Source organism: Buteo buteo, chromosome 15, assembly GCF_964188355.1.
Source record: "Buteo buteo chromosome 15, bButBut1.hap1.1, whole genome shotgun sequence".
Lineage (NCBI taxonomy): Eukaryota > Metazoa > Chordata > Aves > Accipitriformes > Accipitridae > Buteo > Buteo buteo.
In genome coordinates, this window is record NC_134185.1 from 23143 (window position 1) to 40528 (window position 17386).

The following is a 17386-nucleotide window of genomic DNA, read 5'->3' on the forward strand; positions in this document are numbered from 1 at the left end:
CTTTCCTACTGCAAATCTGATTAATTGCACTCCTCTTAAAATCTGGGTGTGTAGTTCATACTGCTGCTGAGCAAGCCCTATTCTGGAAGATTTTGAGTTGCCTTTAGCTACTGACTCAAGCTAAATCAGTTGCAGAATTTTTCACATCATGTTCTTCTACTAAAGAGTGGACAGAAAACAGTTTTCATCCTCAAAAACATCTCAGTCCAAATTATGGAGGCTTTTGGGCAGGTGGTTTTTGGGTTTTTTTGGGGGGGGGCGGGGTTCAGTGCAGACCCTAAAGTTGCAAATTTCTTTCACATGAAAAGATGTTTCAGCTTGAGAAAGTTCTTTGCTTGGCTCAACAAATGTTTAAAACCTGGGTAGATGGTCTTCTCCAGAGTCTGCTGTTAGATTTTGATCAAGTGCTTTATTACTCATAACATTTTATTCCATCATAACAGTAAAGTTTGCTTGTACCTGATGGGCCATGACTTAATCGGTTGCGTTAAAAAAAAAAAAAAAAGCCACCATGTGTGCATACACATTCTCTGTACTTGGAGCTCCAGTTGCTAAACACGTTGAATTGGCCTCCTCATCCGCTCACCAAAACAAGTAAACGAGTAGTAGATCCCAACCACAGCTACTATGGCTTTATAAAACAGCTAAATAGAGTTCTAGTCTCTGTATTCTTTTTATGTTAAAAGTAGTCTCCAGAATTATCAATGTCTTGAAACTTGTCCACATTTTCTTTGGTCTCTTTATGGTTCTCCTAACTCTGAAATTTTTCTTTGCAAAGTTTTCTGCCATCACAGGCTTGTGATACTTCTGTTTCCAGGAAGGCAGAGAAAATTGGATTCTTAAAACACTGCATGTACAGACATGTGACTTGTTACCAACATCCCATGGTACTGCACCTTGTTCTTCAGCTGGAAAAGGTGTCTTGTGAATGGTTGTGTTTCAGAATTTAATGTTGCTGGCTGGGCAGTCTTGTTTAACTGGCTGAAATTTTTGAGGCTTGCCCTGTACATGCTGAGAGACTCGTCTGCATTTACAAGCACAACTTGTCTGTTAAAAGGAGCTTGCCCAGCATCCTTTGTGCTTGTACTAGAAGTGATTTGTCCTGCCCTTTTTAAAAGAATTTGCTTTTGTGGTGATGTTGGAGTTCACCCTTCATTAGTATAAAGTAACCCTATGGTGCTTTTTTGTATTTATCTTTAAGGAGGAAAATGTCTAATCTCTACCTGGCTACCACCAGCTGTTCATTTTAATGCTCTTAATTTCTGTATGGTTCACGTGTAAGTTTTACAAAATTGAAATAGCGACAAGTCGAGATTGGTACAAGGCTCTTGCTTCTTTAGTACTTTGTGTGCCGTATTCTTTAATATCACACAAAATCCCTCTTTTGGTCATATTCAGAGACAAGATGAGATGCCAAATAAGTCAGTGCAACTGTTACGAAAGTTACTGGAATGCTAAAACATCATGCCTGCCTGACTGCTGCTGTAGTTTAATATAAAAAAAGAATTTAAAAAAAAAGGGGGGATTAGCTTACTATGAGCTACTTGCTTTGTATGTGTTTTTGGGTGGTGGGTTAATTTTCTTAGCTCTTCAAGGTACACAGAAATGACCAAAATGACCACTACTGTTCCTATAGTGGTCACGGAATGCAAACGTTTACTGAATCTTTACCAAATATGGTGAAGTTTGTAGAGGTATGATGTTATGCCGCCTTCTTTCTTAAAAGGAAAGTGTTCTATCATCTGCTTGTGCTGTCCTAGCAATGTTTACAATAACAGCTGTAAATTGGAAGGAGGCGAGGAGGATGGATGACGAATTGTTTGAAAATTAATTTAGACAAATTGGCTGACGTTAGCACAAAGATACTTTCTGGCAATTCTTTCCAGCTAAGTAGCTTTATTAAAGTCTGCATCTGCATATTTCTTTGATGCTTCTAAACCTCTTAAAGCTTCCTGTAGAAATTCTTAATTCAGTTGCAATAATCTGGGTCAAATAATATGGTCCAAGATATTATAAAAGTGGATGTAAACATGTCAGAAAATTTATGGCAAGGACACGCAAAGTGGGCACTTGGACGGCAAAGCTCTGTGTGCATGGAAATGTAATGTGAAGTTCCCTTTGTAAATCTGTGTAAGTTCATTTTCACTGACTGCAGTATCCTAATTTCTGCGAGTCCTTCCATTTGTTTTTTTGGCTCAGAGCTCCATCAACAATCGGCCAAGAATCTGCAGCTGTACAGAATTCACTGGCTCACTTACTAGTCACTTTTCCTCTCTGTGAGAATGAACTGCTGCATGCCCCGAAATGCTCATACGAACTTTCAGGTTGCTCCTGAGATAGAGGACTTCATTCAGACTTCTGACAGGCTTGGGACCTCGGGGCTTGCCTACACAGTAAAATGACTGTGACATGTATAGGCAAATACAGGGCTAGCTTTAATTAGCATTGCTAGCAATAGCAGTAAAGACACAGTAGCACAGGCTCAGCAGGTGCTAAGTGAGGGGGCAGCCTACTATGATAGCGGGTATGTATTTTGATTGAAAACATACCCTAAAAACTCACGTTGGCCCATCTTTACTGCTATGGTTATGGTGCTAGGGAGCCTGCAAGCTGGCTTTGGTTGGCTGGCCCAAGCCACAGTTGCATCCTGCTATGGATGGGAACTGTGGTGTTTCCATAATACCTGCGCATAAAGAAGGTTCTTCAGATGAAGTTCCTGTAGGCGGAGGGAGAAAAATAATCTGGCATGGCATTACTTGGGTGTGGACTTTCTCTTTGATCCTATTCCATGACAGCTCATGTATAAGCATTAGGGTATGTGACAAGGTTTGTATCAGGGTTTGGAATATGGCAAAGCTGGAACTAAAGTGCCATTTGGCAATGTGACAATTTGTGGTGCTTTTGGTGTAGATCATCTCCCTGGTTCTGGGACTTCTACAGATACATCTGACGTCTGCGACCTGGGAAGGTTGCTCTCTGCTGCCTCAAGGGACCTTGTGTGTGTGAATGAGACTCTTCTATATGTTGCTCTGTTTTGCAAGTGGCACCAATTTTTTACGATGCTGCAGTTTAAAGAGACAGCCAGCGGCTTCACTGCTGAGGTGGGAATGCAGAGACCATGAGATACATGCCCTCTTCTCATTTTCTTCTCGCTGGTGCCTGTAGCTGGAGCAGGGCTGTGCAGTCCATCACATGAAGACAGCTGTGGAGAAGATGAGGAGGGGGACATAGGCATGGCAGCACCATCAGTCCTGACCTGGCCATCGCTGTTCTTCACCACAGACTGCAAGGAGGAGGATGAGATCTGCACTTTCTTTCAAATGTGGGGGCCCTTCCTCCTCCCGTTGTCTTGTGGCCCTGAAGGACCCAATTCCTGCCTTTTGCGTCTGCAGACTTCCAATTCAGCTGCAAGTCATTTCACTTCCTCCAGAGACAGACTCCTATCTTTCCAGCCCAGCCATCTATTATTTTGGAAAAGTCGTGATAACTGCCCCTTTACGTACCTCAGCAAGAAACGGAGGGAGGGGACAGCGGGCAGTCTACCCCTCTAGAGAACAGGAAAAGCAGTTTTCATGGTCCCTCCAAATTTCTAAATGGGAAAATATCCTGGGTTGCACAGGCAGTGATGTCGAGGCTTGTCCCGGAAGACCATTTTTGCTTTTAAACCTGCGTTTTGGTTCCATGGTTTGTGCTAGTCTCACTTCTAAGGTGAAATGCTATTTTGCTGTTAAAGCGGCTAAGTCATATGTGATACGTTTGGACACAACTAAAGCTGTCCTGTGCCTGTGTTTTATTGCAGCTTCTACCTGCATGGAATTAAACCCCTGTGCCAGGAAAAAAATGTTCATAGCTGTTCAGCTATTTTGATTTCTGCTTTTTAAACCCAATCTAATTGATACTTAAGTAGAAGGATCCTAGGGAAAAAACTGGTTGCAAACTGTGTGTCATGACTACAAATGTTTTCTGTTTGGGGTAGGAAGCGGTTTTTAATTATCTTCTACAAAGACTAGAGAGATGGGTGGAACAATTGTTCAAATGAAGTTATTTCCATGAGCTCACAGGCAATGAGCCTTACTTATCCAACTACCTAAAACAAAGAAAACTTAAGCAATTAATTCAACAAGAGCGCTTGGGACATGTTTTCATTCTGAATGGATGAGCCTGAGAAAACAGCTATTTTGAATCGCAGCAGGATAAGCATACAAAACAGTATCCCTGTGCAACAAAATCCCTCTTAGCTGAGTGCCAAAAATTGGTCTGTGAGAGCTGTGGGGTATTTGCCCAAACCTGGTCTTTCGGGATTAACAAATTCCTTTTTAAATGCTCACCACAGTGGTAAGTAAAGCCTATGTGTGACTTGAATTGCTGGAACCAATGGTCCCAGCAGGAACCTGAAGTACAAGAGATTCTGTGCAAGTTGTTTACTAAGTTGGCACAGTGGGCGCTTGCGAGAGAGAAGGTAGCGTTTTGTACAGTCAAGTTAAATACGATCTCAGAACAAATCATTAGTGATGTAGATCCGCTACCTTGGCTACCGTGAAATAGATGTATTTTTTTCTTTCTGGCAAGAAGGGGAACTTTAAACACTTTTCTTACTGGAAAGCCTTTTCATATCACCTTGGACAACACTGGCTGGTGGAATGGCTTCTTTTCTGCAGGTAGTCAGGTGGCTCTTACAGTTGGCACCAGAAAGGTGTGCTATCAGTGGCAGTATCTCAAGTATCTTGTTTTTTGGAATGCTGTTCAGGTTCTGCTTACAGTAAGGGCTGTCTCTGGTTTACTTTTCTCCAACTTTTCTCTCCCCTCAACTGGGCTCCTAGATTTTTAAAGCATTTCTTGTTTTCCCCCTCCCATTTCTTGCATTTTCAGATGTTTCAGCTTTGTAGCTCACTTTTTGAATAGCTTTTGATAGGGTTAGCGGGGGTTTTCTCGTTTCCTGTAACGAAAGAGCAAACCAATGAACCAACCCTACAGAACAGTTCTGGAAAGCAAATCCTCGTACTGACGGCTACCCTCTCGGACGAAGTTAATGCCGATCCTGAAGACCTCACGATTCCTCCCTTCGCTTCTGGTTCACGCTGCTTCCGGCCGGTCCGGGTTTCGCTGCTTCGGTCGCGACGGGGAGCGGGGACAGAAGCGGGGGCAGCCGGGGGCTCCCTGGGCCCCGGAGAGCCCTCGGGGAGGAGGAGAGCCCTGCGCGGTGGCCGGGCGCCGCTGTCAGGCTCCCGCGTGGGACAGGACGGAGGGTGACGCGGGGGTGTCGGTAACGGGAAGGAACGCTTGTCGCCCCGCGGCTTCGGTCCCCGCGGGCGACCCACCCGTACCGCCGGCTCGCTGAGGAACTCGGCCTGCCGCGATCGGCGCTACCGCTGCCAGAGAAGCGCTGCGCGTCCCGCCGGCGGGGCTGTCCCGCGCAGCCGCCCCACACCCGCCGGGGGCAGGGGGGCGGTCCGCCCCGGCGAGGCTTGGCGAGGCGAGGCGAGGCTTGGCGAGGCGGCCCGCCGCCCTGCGTGAGGCGGCGCCCGCGGGGCCGCGGCCCGGCGCGGAGGCGGGGTGGCCGCGGGGGCAGGCGGCGGGGCGGGCTCCTTCTTTGGCCATGAGCGAGGTGCCGGCATTCGGCCGCCGCCGCCGCCTGCGGGACGCAGGGAGGGAGCGGCCGCAGCGAGGATCCGCCGCCGGCAGCGGGCGGGTGCTATGGCTCAGGCCAAGATCAGCGCCAAGGCCAGCGAGGGGGCGCAGCAGCAGCAGCAGCAGCAGTCCGGCGGGCAGCTCCGAGGCCGCTTCTACCGCTCCACCTCCATGGCGGACCGCTCCAGCCGCCTGCTCGAGAACCTGGACCAGCTGGAGCTCAGGTGGGGCCCCGGAGGGCGGCGACACCGCGCACCGCTGCGGCCGGGGAGGGGAGGGCCGGGCCGGGGCCGGGCGGGTGGAGGGGAGGGGGCCGCGGCCGGGCGCTGCGGGGCCCGGGGAGCCGCCTGCCCCCCCTCCGCCCCCCGGCCCATGGCCCCTGGCAGCGGCCCGGCGGGGGGCGCGGGGCCTTGCCCCGGGCGGAGGGGAGGGGAAGGGCGCGGGGGCGAGGCTTCCTGAGGTGAGCGAGGGGAAAAGGATCCCCCTTCACCGGGGGCGGCGAGCGAGCTTGAAAATGGCAGCTGCTGCTCTGAGGTGAAGCAGCCTGGTCTGGAAGTACACGAAGATAGGAGGACGTGTGTGAAGGTATGAAAACAGGCGTTTTTCGGAGAAAGTGCAAAAGGCTTTTCCGGGTTTGTGACCCTTTGCGGTGTGGGGAGTCCTCAGCACACGGGGGCTGGCGCGGTGGCAGCGACACGACGGGTTGCAGGCCCCGCAGTGGATCATGTCCGTCGTCCCACTCCGTAGCCCGACAGTCCCCATCCCGCATCTGTCGGGCAGGTGTTTTATGAGAGGATGCAGGGAAGCCGAGGATAAAACGTGGTGTCATTCGGGCTCTCGGAGCAGGCCTTTAAGCTGCAGGGCTGCACGTCGGCGTGCGAGGCTTCGCGTCCCCCAAACCTCCCTTTGTGCTTACTGGTTCAGCTGTGGATGTTTTTGTTGCCTGTGTTTACGTCCACCTTCTCTCTGAAGTGTAGTAAATCATGTAAGTGTAATGTGAATAGCATTGCATTCTGCAGCTTAGGTGTATTTTCCCAAAGTAATTGCAAATACGATGTATATTTCATCATTGTGCCGTGTCCTGTCTCCTTCTGCTACTTGACTTTCCCCGAATAATCCCATTTGATTTTTTTTCCTAGTTCGGCTGCATGAGAGACAATTCCTTGCCTTTAATCATCTTCCTTGTCCTCTCAGCTCTGCCTAATTACACAGTGTTCTTTCTGAGGTGGATGGATGCGCAGGGTGCCATGGGTGTACCACTGATTCACCTCCTGCCTGGACTGTTTCAACAGGCCCTTTCCTTCATTACAGCTGCATATTGATCAGCGGCTTTCACAGAACCACCCAGCAGGTTTCTAGGACTTTCCTGTAATTAAAAGAGCTGTATGAGATACAGGAGTTGCGTTTTCCCTTTTCTGCCTGCATTACTTTGCATTATTCAGGAGTGGACTTTATGTGCTACTATATTAGCCTTTCACTTAGCTTGATTAAATCTCCTTGAAGTCCTTTGCAGACTTCTCTGAATTTGACTAAACAAAATCACTGTCTGCAAACAGGTCTCGCTGCTCACCTCCAGGTCTAGCATGTGAATATATAATCACAAAATGAGCATCAGAGTATGCAAAAAGGTGTTCTAAATTTGCTGAGCAACTCTGAAACAAAGCAGACAGTTTGGTTAACCAGAAATTAAGCCCCAAATTAAACTTCCCAGTTTGCTGTGGGTCTTTCAAACAGGCATAGTTCTAAATGCGGAACAGTTACAAAAAAAGAGTCAAACTACTTCAATTAAAGTCACTCAAGTCTTATTTTTTTTCCATGCACAACTAAACAGCATGCCTCATTTCAAAGTTATTTGAGTGACAGGAGAGGAAGAGCTTCCACACTTCTTCCTTCTGCAGCCGGTTTAGTTTAGCTATAGACCCTCGAGATGTTGCTTGTAAATATAATAAGTGAAAATTTGTCAAAGTGAACTACACCCTTTAATTAAACTCTTTGACAATCCTCCGTTCTCAAGTTGCTTAAGGTTGCCGGAACCCCATGGCAACTCTCATCCCATCGGAAATGCTCTGGTTTGAACAGCTTTCCCTCTTCTCCCTTCCCTTCCATCGCGAGAGCTGCTTTTCTGACAGTAATGGCGTATTTTTGTACTTCCCTGCTAGGTGTTTGTGGAGGGGCTTTCTTCTGTAGGGAAAGTGAATGGGAAAGGGGGAGTAATTTGGCTGCCAGGGAGCGAGCCCCCTGGCAGGGGTGGCAAGGGGGGCAGGTGGCATGTTTGTCCCTTGTAAGAGCTTGGGCCTTTGTGTTGCCCTGGCTGCCGGTGACTGCCCTGACATCTCAGGAGCAGCTGGAAGCAGGACCAGAGTCTCTGTTTATGAGTCACTGTGTTCTGGTGGTTGTGTTAAGTGAACATGCAGTCCTAGGTCTAATGGTACATGAGATATGTCAGACTCTTGGGCGTTGTGGGTTTTTTTGTAATCTTAATTTTTTGTACTTTTTTTTCCTGTTCTCCTTTGGAACAACCATATTACCCCACCATTCATTTCTGTGTTCATTGGACTGCTCACCTGAGAACAGAAACTCAGTTTAAGCAGCTGATGATGCTGGGGTGACCCCCCCCCGCTCTGTCTCTGTCCAGTGTGCTCAGCTCTCTTCCAGGAAAAAAGCTGCACTGTCTTCAGACGTTTCTGATTTCCTTTGAAAACTTCTCTGCACTTCCAGCGCGCAAGCTTTAATAGGGAGCTATTTAAGTCAGTCAGTAGTTTAAAGGACAGAGTTTTTGCAGCTGTCGTAAGAAAGTGGGTATCCAGTTTCTCATCTGGAAACAAAAGCACAGGCTGGTCCACCTGTTCCTCGGGGGAATGCTCTGCTCATGTAGATGGTATGTAGGAAAGAAAGGCACTGCATGGCTAATCGGTCTCAGACCGGGGAAGATCAGAAGTAAGGAATGTTTTTTAAGTCTTAGGTAATGGATGGAATATTTAGTTGCTGTTCAAAGCGACAAATACACTCCAAGTACAAATACGTTTGGATGTTTTCATCTGGTAGAAAAAGACTGTACTGCTGTATTGAGATAATTGACAGCTGGGCATAAATATTAATATTTTCTGCTCTCTTTTATTTGCCTTCTGTTCTTTGGTTCATTGGTTTTTTGAGACTTGGACTGTGTTTTCACCCCTTTTCCACAGCAGTCGCCTCTGCTAGAGGTTTATCTCTTCCAATCTTTTTTTTTTTTGGTCCCCCACCCCAACAAAGTAAAGATTTACACAAACCTATGAAGTTAAAGCACATTTTGGGAAAGAAGTTACGAGAGCTGACCGCGAGGTGTGGACCTGATGGCTCTAGCAGCGAGTAAGGAGGGACAGGGATGCAGTTCCTGCCGGGGCCGGGGTCTCTCCAGGGCTGTGGCCTGGGGGCCGGGAGCAGCCAGCTGCACCCACCCCAGCGTGGGGGCAGGCGGCTGGGGGCCTCGGTACAAGCTGGGGCGGCCAAATAGGGCTAGGTGGTGGGAGGTGTCTCACCTGGATGAAGCCCCCCAGCATCTTCTCTGGAGCACTTACCTGTTTTCCTGAGGCCGGTGTGAGTGGTTTCCTTGGTTTTTGTTCTTTTCCCCCTAGAGACCTGTTCTGAAATGATCCTGTATTGTTGTTTTGACTGCGTGAAGTCCAGGTCCCTAGCAGCAACAGCTGGCTGTTGCCTCTGCTCCCGTGTCTGGCCTTTCTTGGGCCATTTCCCCCATCTTCTGTTCGAGGGTCTCACTCCCATCACCTGTCTGGCTGGCTGCTCAGATGCTGCCTTTGCTGCCAATGTGCTGTGTTACCACACCTTGCCTCCACCCTGCCTTCAAGAGGTCTCCGAAATGCGAGGAGTTTGGTTTTTAGACTTATTTAGTCCCATCACACTGCTAATAATTGGTCAAGATGGAAGTTTTCAGAAGGGATAGTAGAGGGGTGGGGGAGCCCTGGAAGTGCTGCTTTCCTGTCCCTTTACCCGGGTGGCAGGAGCTGCTATGCCTCCTTCCCCTGCCATTATGTGGTGCCAGGGTAGGCGATCATTTTGACTGCTGTTTATGGAAGCAAATACACTAAAATTAAAATCCCAGTGGATTTTAGTTGTGTGGCACTCTCTATTGCAGTCAAAAAAGTGGTTAAAATAATTCCCAAGAAGCAATTGTTGCAAATAAAATAGTTCTCAAGATTTGGTTATATGACTTTCTGTAAAATAATGTCAATTGAGGCTCTTAATTGGTAAATTATGGGGGGGCTTGTGCGGTATACAATCATTAATTCTCATCATTTGGCTTTTAGGTCCTACCTCGCATGCCAGTAGCTGGCTTTTGGAAGCAGTGATGTTTTAGGCACTCTCTTTAGAATCACACCAATTCAGGATGCATCTCTGCAATGCAGTTTTTCCACATTCTTCATAGGACCCAGCAAAGCCTGTGGAAATCATGGATTGATCCATCTGCTGAAGGCAGACCTTTAGTTTTTAAGTCAATACAATGATATAACAAATCCAATTTAAAAACATTACTAAAATTGAAATTCTCTACTTCCAAATTTTAATTTTAAGCTTTCCAGTGACCACAATGCATTTTTTAAATTGTGGAAATACTAGTTTTTTAAAAAGGCACGGTGAGGCATTTATGAAAATATTGCTAGACTTCCTAAATTATAAAGTGCAGACATCTGAAGTATGAAATGACTCCACCTGCCTCATTGCTCTTACTAACCCGTCCAAAATAATAATTAAAAGTATTTGCTCTCGGCAAGAATTTGCATTGCATTAACTTTTCCCACTCCTCCTCAGAATGAACATTAAAGGCAAGGCTCAAAGCTTGTGTTTTCACTGACTAGATTAGGCTAAATACTTTGTAAAACAGAACCATTTTGTGAGCAGGCTGCATGTGAAGTGACTATTTATATCCTCAAATGCTCCTGTTCTGCCTTCTTTCACCCTCCTTTCTCTTCCTGCCGTTTTTTCGAAGTTACCTGCCCTCAGCCAGCCTTTGAGGAGGGAGCAGGAGCTCCCTGCCTAATGTCAAGAGATAAGCCCTCAGTCTGCAGAAGCAGCAGTGAGCCACCACCGTCTCAAGGCTGCATCCAGTAATGTTGAAGAGCACAGAGCATCCAAGAGACTTAACAGTGTTTTGGTTTGTTTCCCCTTTTCTGCCCAGGTTTAAGAAACATTTCAGGATAGATGGATTCCCGTGCTGCTTACAGCAGCTAGACCTCCTGAGCTGCACATTGAAAGCATCTGAAACCGTCAGCCAGGTTCATGTGATAAACTGCTTTTCTGTGGGGTCTGGGAATGCAGAGTTGACGCTTTTTCACACAACTCTTGCAGTCGGTTGCAACTTGGCAAGTCCTCTGTGAGCCCCTATCCTCAATCCTCCAGGGCAAAGCCAAGGGAGGGGGATGTTTCCCTCTTGTCCCTGGTCTCCAAAGTAGGCAGTTCCCAAATGTGCTTTTCCATATTACTTGGCTGAATGCAAAAGCCCCCTCCTTAAAACCATGGCGGGGAATAGAATGTGAATTAAGGAACTGGACTCATATTTCTAGGATGGCATTTTCACATTGCCCATAGCCAGATGGGTCTGTACCTTATGCCATGAGGAGGAGGGCAGACTATGACTATGGGCACACAACCATGCAGCTTACCAAGACTGAATAGTTATCAGGCAGAGCAGTTTCCAATGGGCTTTCCCCTCACCCTCGCCACATCACATATGAGTTTCAGCGTAGTCAACAGGACTGGAGTAGGCATCCTGTGTCAGGAGGAACCGAGTTCCATGCTTCCCTGCAAGCCCAGAAACAGGAGCTGCTCCCACAGGAGATTCTGCCCTGTGTGAATCACGGCGAGCATTGCTCCGTGGAAAACACCAGTGACTGGGGGCAGGTGGTCCGGCATCTTCTCCCAGCGACCAAGGCATGCCACTTGGCAGGGATGCCCTTGTCATGTTAATAAGTGTGAGCTTTGTCCCTCTCGTCCATTTTTCTCCCTCGTGAAAGGGCTCGTTCAGCTATAAGGCGGCATTTGAGTTTTCTGGAGCGTTTGTTGCTTTGTAGGTGGGTCGCAGTGGTTCTGTGCTGCTGGCCTCGGGGGCCAGGCCCCCTCACTGCCTCCATCCCTGCAGCTGCAACCTTCAGCCCCAAGTTCCCTGATGGGAACTCAATCTGTTTCTCTTCTAGTTAAGGAGCTGATAATTGCTAGTTAGCTACAGGACTTCCACTACAGAGCTGTAGTACCATCAGGCTGTGGATATTCAGACTAACCGCGGAGTAGGATAGAACAGCACTGTCAGTATAAGTCTGATGAAATTACTGTTGTTTGGGGTTTTTTTCTTCCCCTATGTGTTTGTTTTTTAAAATTATATTGAGTCTTGAAAAGCAAAGTTAAGATACTGGAGAAGGTCATGAAATCAGACTCTGGCTCATGGATAATTAAGAACTGACCATACTTCTTAAGCTGAAGTTTAAAAAAAAACCCAACCAGTTCTTGGCAGCTATATAGGTGAACAGCTATTTTATTTTTTAAACATTTTGTTTGGTTTAACCATGTTCAGGGTAGAGGCTTTCCGTGACGCAGCATCTGCTATGGAACAGGAGAAAGAAATCCTGCTAGAAATGATCCACAATATACAGAACAGCCAGGATATGAGGCACATCAGTGAAGGTGAGAAGCTGCTTTGCCATACCCCCCCAAACTCACCCAAAGTCAAAACAGCCCGCGCCTTAGGGAGCAGCTCTGTTTGATTGCTTGCTGCTGGTAAAGGTACGGGCATTGGAGGCAGCTAAGGTTATTGAAGGGCCATCCGTTATCCTGGGATCCCCTTTTTCTTGACCGTGTAAACTCACATTACTGTTAAGTTGGATGGTCTACCATGAATGTCACTGCTGGGTACATGAAAGCCCATACTCAGTTCACTGATTTATTTTCAAAATCAGGGTTAATGTAGCTCAGCTGAGGGAGAGAAGTTCATGATAATGATGATGAATAAATATAGTTGAAAAACCAGCATTTTAATGGCTTTGACTACTGGACAGGCACGAATGCTACAAAGTGTACAGCCTGCAAGAACCTGATGATTAAGGTTGTTGCTGTGGTTGTGTGACATATGGCTTTAAATATATTCCCTAAATCTGTATGTTTTATATTAGGTGCTTTACATTGCTGGTTTATTAGCTCTTCAAGAGTCTACATGTCAAGTACGTTATGTCCATATTTTAGGAAAGAAGTTTTCAGAAAACAGAAAACCATTTTTTTTCATGGCCCCTAATTGCGTCTGGTAGTCAGAAATCAGTTTTTATGGCCTTTTGGGGTACTGTCTAAATCCCTTCCTCACAGTGCCACAGAAGGTCCTTAATATGCCAGTTCTGTTAATGAATAATGTTTCCTGATAATACTGTATGCTTTGCTTTAAGGTGACGCAGCAAGCATTGTGTCAGCAGCAGAAGAGCATTGCTTAGTTTGAGCAGAGCTTAATGCCTCATTTCAAATCAGAAGCCACTAGCTTCTGTGAAACAAGTAGGACTTGGGCAAATGCAAAAAACTCATTTCTGGCCCCTGGAAATCTTGTTGATTGTCTGTTGCTTAAAAAAAACAACCTTGTTTATTGCAAAGCTGTAGCAGTTTGATTGTCTCTATGATGTGATTTGCACAGGAAAGCATTTGCCTGTAATCTAGAATACTTTATTGTTTTCGATTTAGGTGAGAGAGAAGAACTTAATTTGACTGCTAATCGTCTGATGGGCCGCACCCTCACTGTGGAGGTTTCTGTAGAAACCATCCGAAATGCCCAGCAGCAGGAATCCCTGCTGCATGCCACAAAGATGATTGATGAAATCGTCAATAAACTTCTAGATGATTTGGAAGATGCAAAAATCCGCTTAATGTCACTTTACGGTGCGTGCACATCTGACGTGCCAGCAGGACCCATTGATCAGAAATTTCAGTCTGTTGTAATTGGATGTGCCATTGAGGATCAGAAGAAAATCAAAAGGCGGCTAGAGACTCTGCTCAGAAACTTAGAAAATTCTGAAAAGTCGATCACGTTGTTGGAGCATCAGAAGACATCTGTTCGACAATCTTGCAACAGCAAACAGGATTAAACTATGCTCCTGGCTACTTCTGGCGCATCGCAGGATGAGCAAATCTCCATAAAGAGCACACAGAAGCTAAGAAAAAAATTCTGTGTACAAGCACACACGTATATACGCATGCACACGCACCAAAGTACCTTTGATTGCGAGGTGTGAGCATTTAATGGGTTTTGGTAGCATTGGCATTTTCTTTTGGCAATAAAGGATGCCATCAGTTCTCCTGTAGAGTCGATACCGCTCTATTGCAAATTGTAATTGTGCTTCTGCTGAATTGTCAGAAACCATCAAAATCTAGCCTTTCCTCCATTCTCCTGTTTTATTTTTTTAACTGAAGTTGTTTTGTCATATTGTGAGATATCAGCTTTTCTCTGCTGTATACATAGTGTATGAACCAGACTTTTGGGGACAAAAGACAAATCATGGCAATAAATCAAAGACATTAATAAACTGTATATGGTATTTTCATAAACAACACACTGTCCTACTCATTACCATTTATAATTTGAATGATTTGGCACTAATTTTAAGTAGATCACAATACTTTCCAGAGACAGCGAGCTACCTCCAGTTTGTAACTGAGGACATGAAAAGCAACACATCCACCCAAAGGTCACAACTAAGCAGCTATGAGGTTGCTGTCACTGCATTTTATTCACAGAAGCGGCACTTCAGGTGCTTTCAGAACAAAGTTTCAGCTTTGAGACTGTTAAAAGTTCCTGAGAATTTGGTGAGCTTAACGCAGTAATTCCACTTCAAAAATAACTGGTTTATTTTTGTATGTTTTAGATCCTTGTGAACTTTAACAAGCACAGTAAATCTTCTGGCTATTTAACAGCATTAAACCCCTTGACAATAATATACGGCATAAGTTGTTCTCAGAAATCATGCTGTGAAATAGGTAAGTTGAACATGGCTTATTAATGCTTACAATATTCCTTCAATCGTTGATTTTTTTAAGACCATTATAAGGTTATTCAGGCCAAAAGTGTTAAGGTTTTTAGTTTTCTTTTTTAAATCTTCTTTATTGTACCAATAGCTAAAAGTATTTTTATTTTTTTATAGCACTTACACTAGTACAAGCATTTTTGTTCTCAAGGACAAAATGAAGTGATCACAACCTGCCTATCTACAGATGAGTTAATAGTGTAGATCAGACACTTTGACCTGAATTACTGGTTTATTTTTCAAATTCTTTCTTCTGTTTGCTTTCCACTTCCTAAATTCTGTGTTATCTGACCCACAGAGGTCTGCCAATACAGCCATCACTATCCTCTCCTATGCTTTAACATTGCATACTGACATGCCACATCCATTAAAGACCCCATAGATTCGAACAACCTAATTTTAAAAGCAGTGCTACTGTCCTTGGAAGTTTCTTTCACACAGTCATACCTGTAAGACACAGCAAAAATTACCTTTTGGGTTTTTTTACTGTAGTTCCATACTGGCTATCTTAAAGTAACTCAAAATGGCTAAACATAGCTGGCATCATGCACATGATGGAGATGAACAAAAGAACAGATTAAAGTTTTTAACTTTTTTTAAGTAAGTAAGTGCTCTGTTGTCAGTAATCAAAAGACAGTAGGCAAGGCTCAGCAGGCATGAGACAGCTGGGACAAAGAAGGCGTAAGAAAAACCAGTGACCTTCTGGTCCCGTTATCTCCTGAGCAATAAAATAGGCTGTGCCTCAGTCTTGGAAATGGGATATCTGGGAGTATGAAACATTTTCTCAGAGATGCAAGAAAGTACCCAGGCATCTGCAGTGGGTGTCTTGTGGGCTTGCAGCAGAAGCCATACTGAATGGCCACCCAGCTTCCTGAAGTTGAACATGATACGGCTGCGCAGCACATAAAAACCCCCACCTGTGTCAAAGCTTCAGTTTTCTCAAGGTCTTCACTTAATTGCAGTTAAACAGTTCCCACCTAAAAATACATGACCATAAAACCAGGAGTTTTCTTACATTTCAGTATTTTTTTCTTACCTAAACCATTGCTAATTAATCCTTATTGGGGTCTTAAGCAAGCAAATCGTTTTCTGTGTGCAGAACTGCACGCAAGAGGAAGCAGGAGTGTGTTACTTCCCAGATTCCTGAGATACCTGGGTAAAGAGGCAGACCCAGATGCTGAGTTGTGTTTTACTAAAAAAGAAAAAAAAAAAACAAAGCCAAAACAAACAAAAACCCCAACCAAACAAAACCCACCAGTGACTATTTACCTTTTCAGAAAACTCATCAGGCATCTTTGATATATTAGTAATATTTCAATGCCACTTCCAGTGTCTACAACCATTCAGTTAAACCCTGTCACTGTATGAGCCAGACCAATCATGAAAAATAAAATGACCAGAAAGCAGAACAGAATCCATACTTTGTATTTGAACTATGTGGTGAAGAAATCAGAGGCAAGAGCTCAGAAACAGCATCTCTATTAGAATGGGGTGCCCACACTTGTTCCTTTGAGGGTACCTAATGTAGTGGCTTGGATTCCAACTGTTCGCAATACATGGAGTAGAATCAGGCACACGAGTTTCTCTAGCAGATTGAGGTTGCACAGCTACAGGGTTATAGCAATTTTTTGAAATTTAATACACTGACAATTTAATATAACCACAAAAAAGTAGTGAACTCTAGCAGACCAAACAGTAATCAAATAAACGTTTAAGTTGCACAATACAACTAACATCACTTACAAGAGAGCAGCAGAATTAACTCGTAGGGATTCTACAGGAACAGCATACACAGAATATTCAGGTTTAAACATTTATTTTCCCACTTGAGGATTTATGGTAAGTTGACTTTTTTTTTTCTAAAAATATATTACATTTACTTGAGATCATGATGGTGATAAAAACAGTTACATACATTACCTGTTTTAACCACTCAGATTCACATGAACTTGCAAATAAGAGTAAGTCATTTATTAGTCACAATGCATCTTCATCCTCACAATGACAGCAGTATTTCTCCAGGTCCAGAATTTTTACTTTTTTTGACCAACTTCCGTTGGTTCTGCTGAACCACATTTATCTCGGTTAGAGAAGAAAGAATTCTCAGTCCACAAATTATTTATCAGTATTACCCTACTACTAGAAACCTGAGAGTGACTCTAGTTCAGTACTAGGGCTCACCTGGCTTTGAGATGACTCATATAGAGCACTTCTTCGACATGGAACTGTTTGAAAGTTTTTCTTCTTCTATTATAGCACCTTTCATCTTAAATCTAAGCATTGCTGCATTTTTTTTTCTACAATTTTGATTACCTGTTTGGATGCAATATTTAGCAGAGAGAAGTATTTTCTTCTGCCAATACTATTTGAGCATTTAAAAGAAGACACGCATGACTGTTGCTTCCTACAAAAAGATGGTAAGGTAGTTTTGATGAAATCAAGCCTGTTGGACCACGCTTGCTCTCTGGTTTATGTACAATTAGTGTCCAGGTACTGCAACTTCAGCTCAAGTTCTATGATTACATTTATTTTAGAAAAACAGTAGGAGCTTAGGTACTGTCACTGGAATCCAAGAAGCATGCTTGTTAGTTTGACTGAATTCCAACAAGAGGGTTCTGCAGTGCAAATCATTAATTCTGTTATTAACTGGTAGCTATCAACTTGAATAGATAAATTAACAGGTTCAAAGTGCATGTTCACTGAGTATTACGCAC

General features: G+C 44.7%; 1 protein-coding gene across 1 annotated transcript; it reads left to right on the top strand.

Annotated features, from left to right (window-relative positions):
• The first annotated feature begins 5460 nt into the window (after positions 1–5460).
• On the top strand, positions 5461–14199 carry BAG2 (BAG cochaperone 2). Its single transcript, XM_075046407.1, has 3 exons — positions 5461–5852; positions 12191–12300; positions 13336–14199. The coding sequence occupies exons 1-3, from the start codon at positions 5695–5697 to the stop codon at positions 13734–13736; spliced, it is 669 nt and encodes a 222-aa protein (XP_074902508.1). The 5' UTR covers positions 5461–5694; the 3' UTR covers positions 13737–14199.
• The last annotated feature ends 3187 nt before the right edge of the window (positions 14200–17386 follow it).

Excerpts from the sequence above, each read along its gene's own strand:
- BAG2 (XM_075046407.1), top strand. The coding sequence starts at position 5,695 with ATGGCTCAGGCCAAGATCAGCGCCAAGGCCAGCGAGGGGGCGCAGCAG. Across the intron at positions 5,853-12,190 it reads CTGGACCAGCTGGAGCTCAG|GGTAGAGGCTTTCCGTGACG; the intron begins GTGGGGCCCCGG and ends AACCATGTTCAG. Across the intron at positions 12,301-13,335 it reads TATGAGGCACATCAGTGAAG|GTGAGAGAGAAGAACTTAAT; the intron begins GTGAGAAGCTGC and ends TTTTCGATTTAG.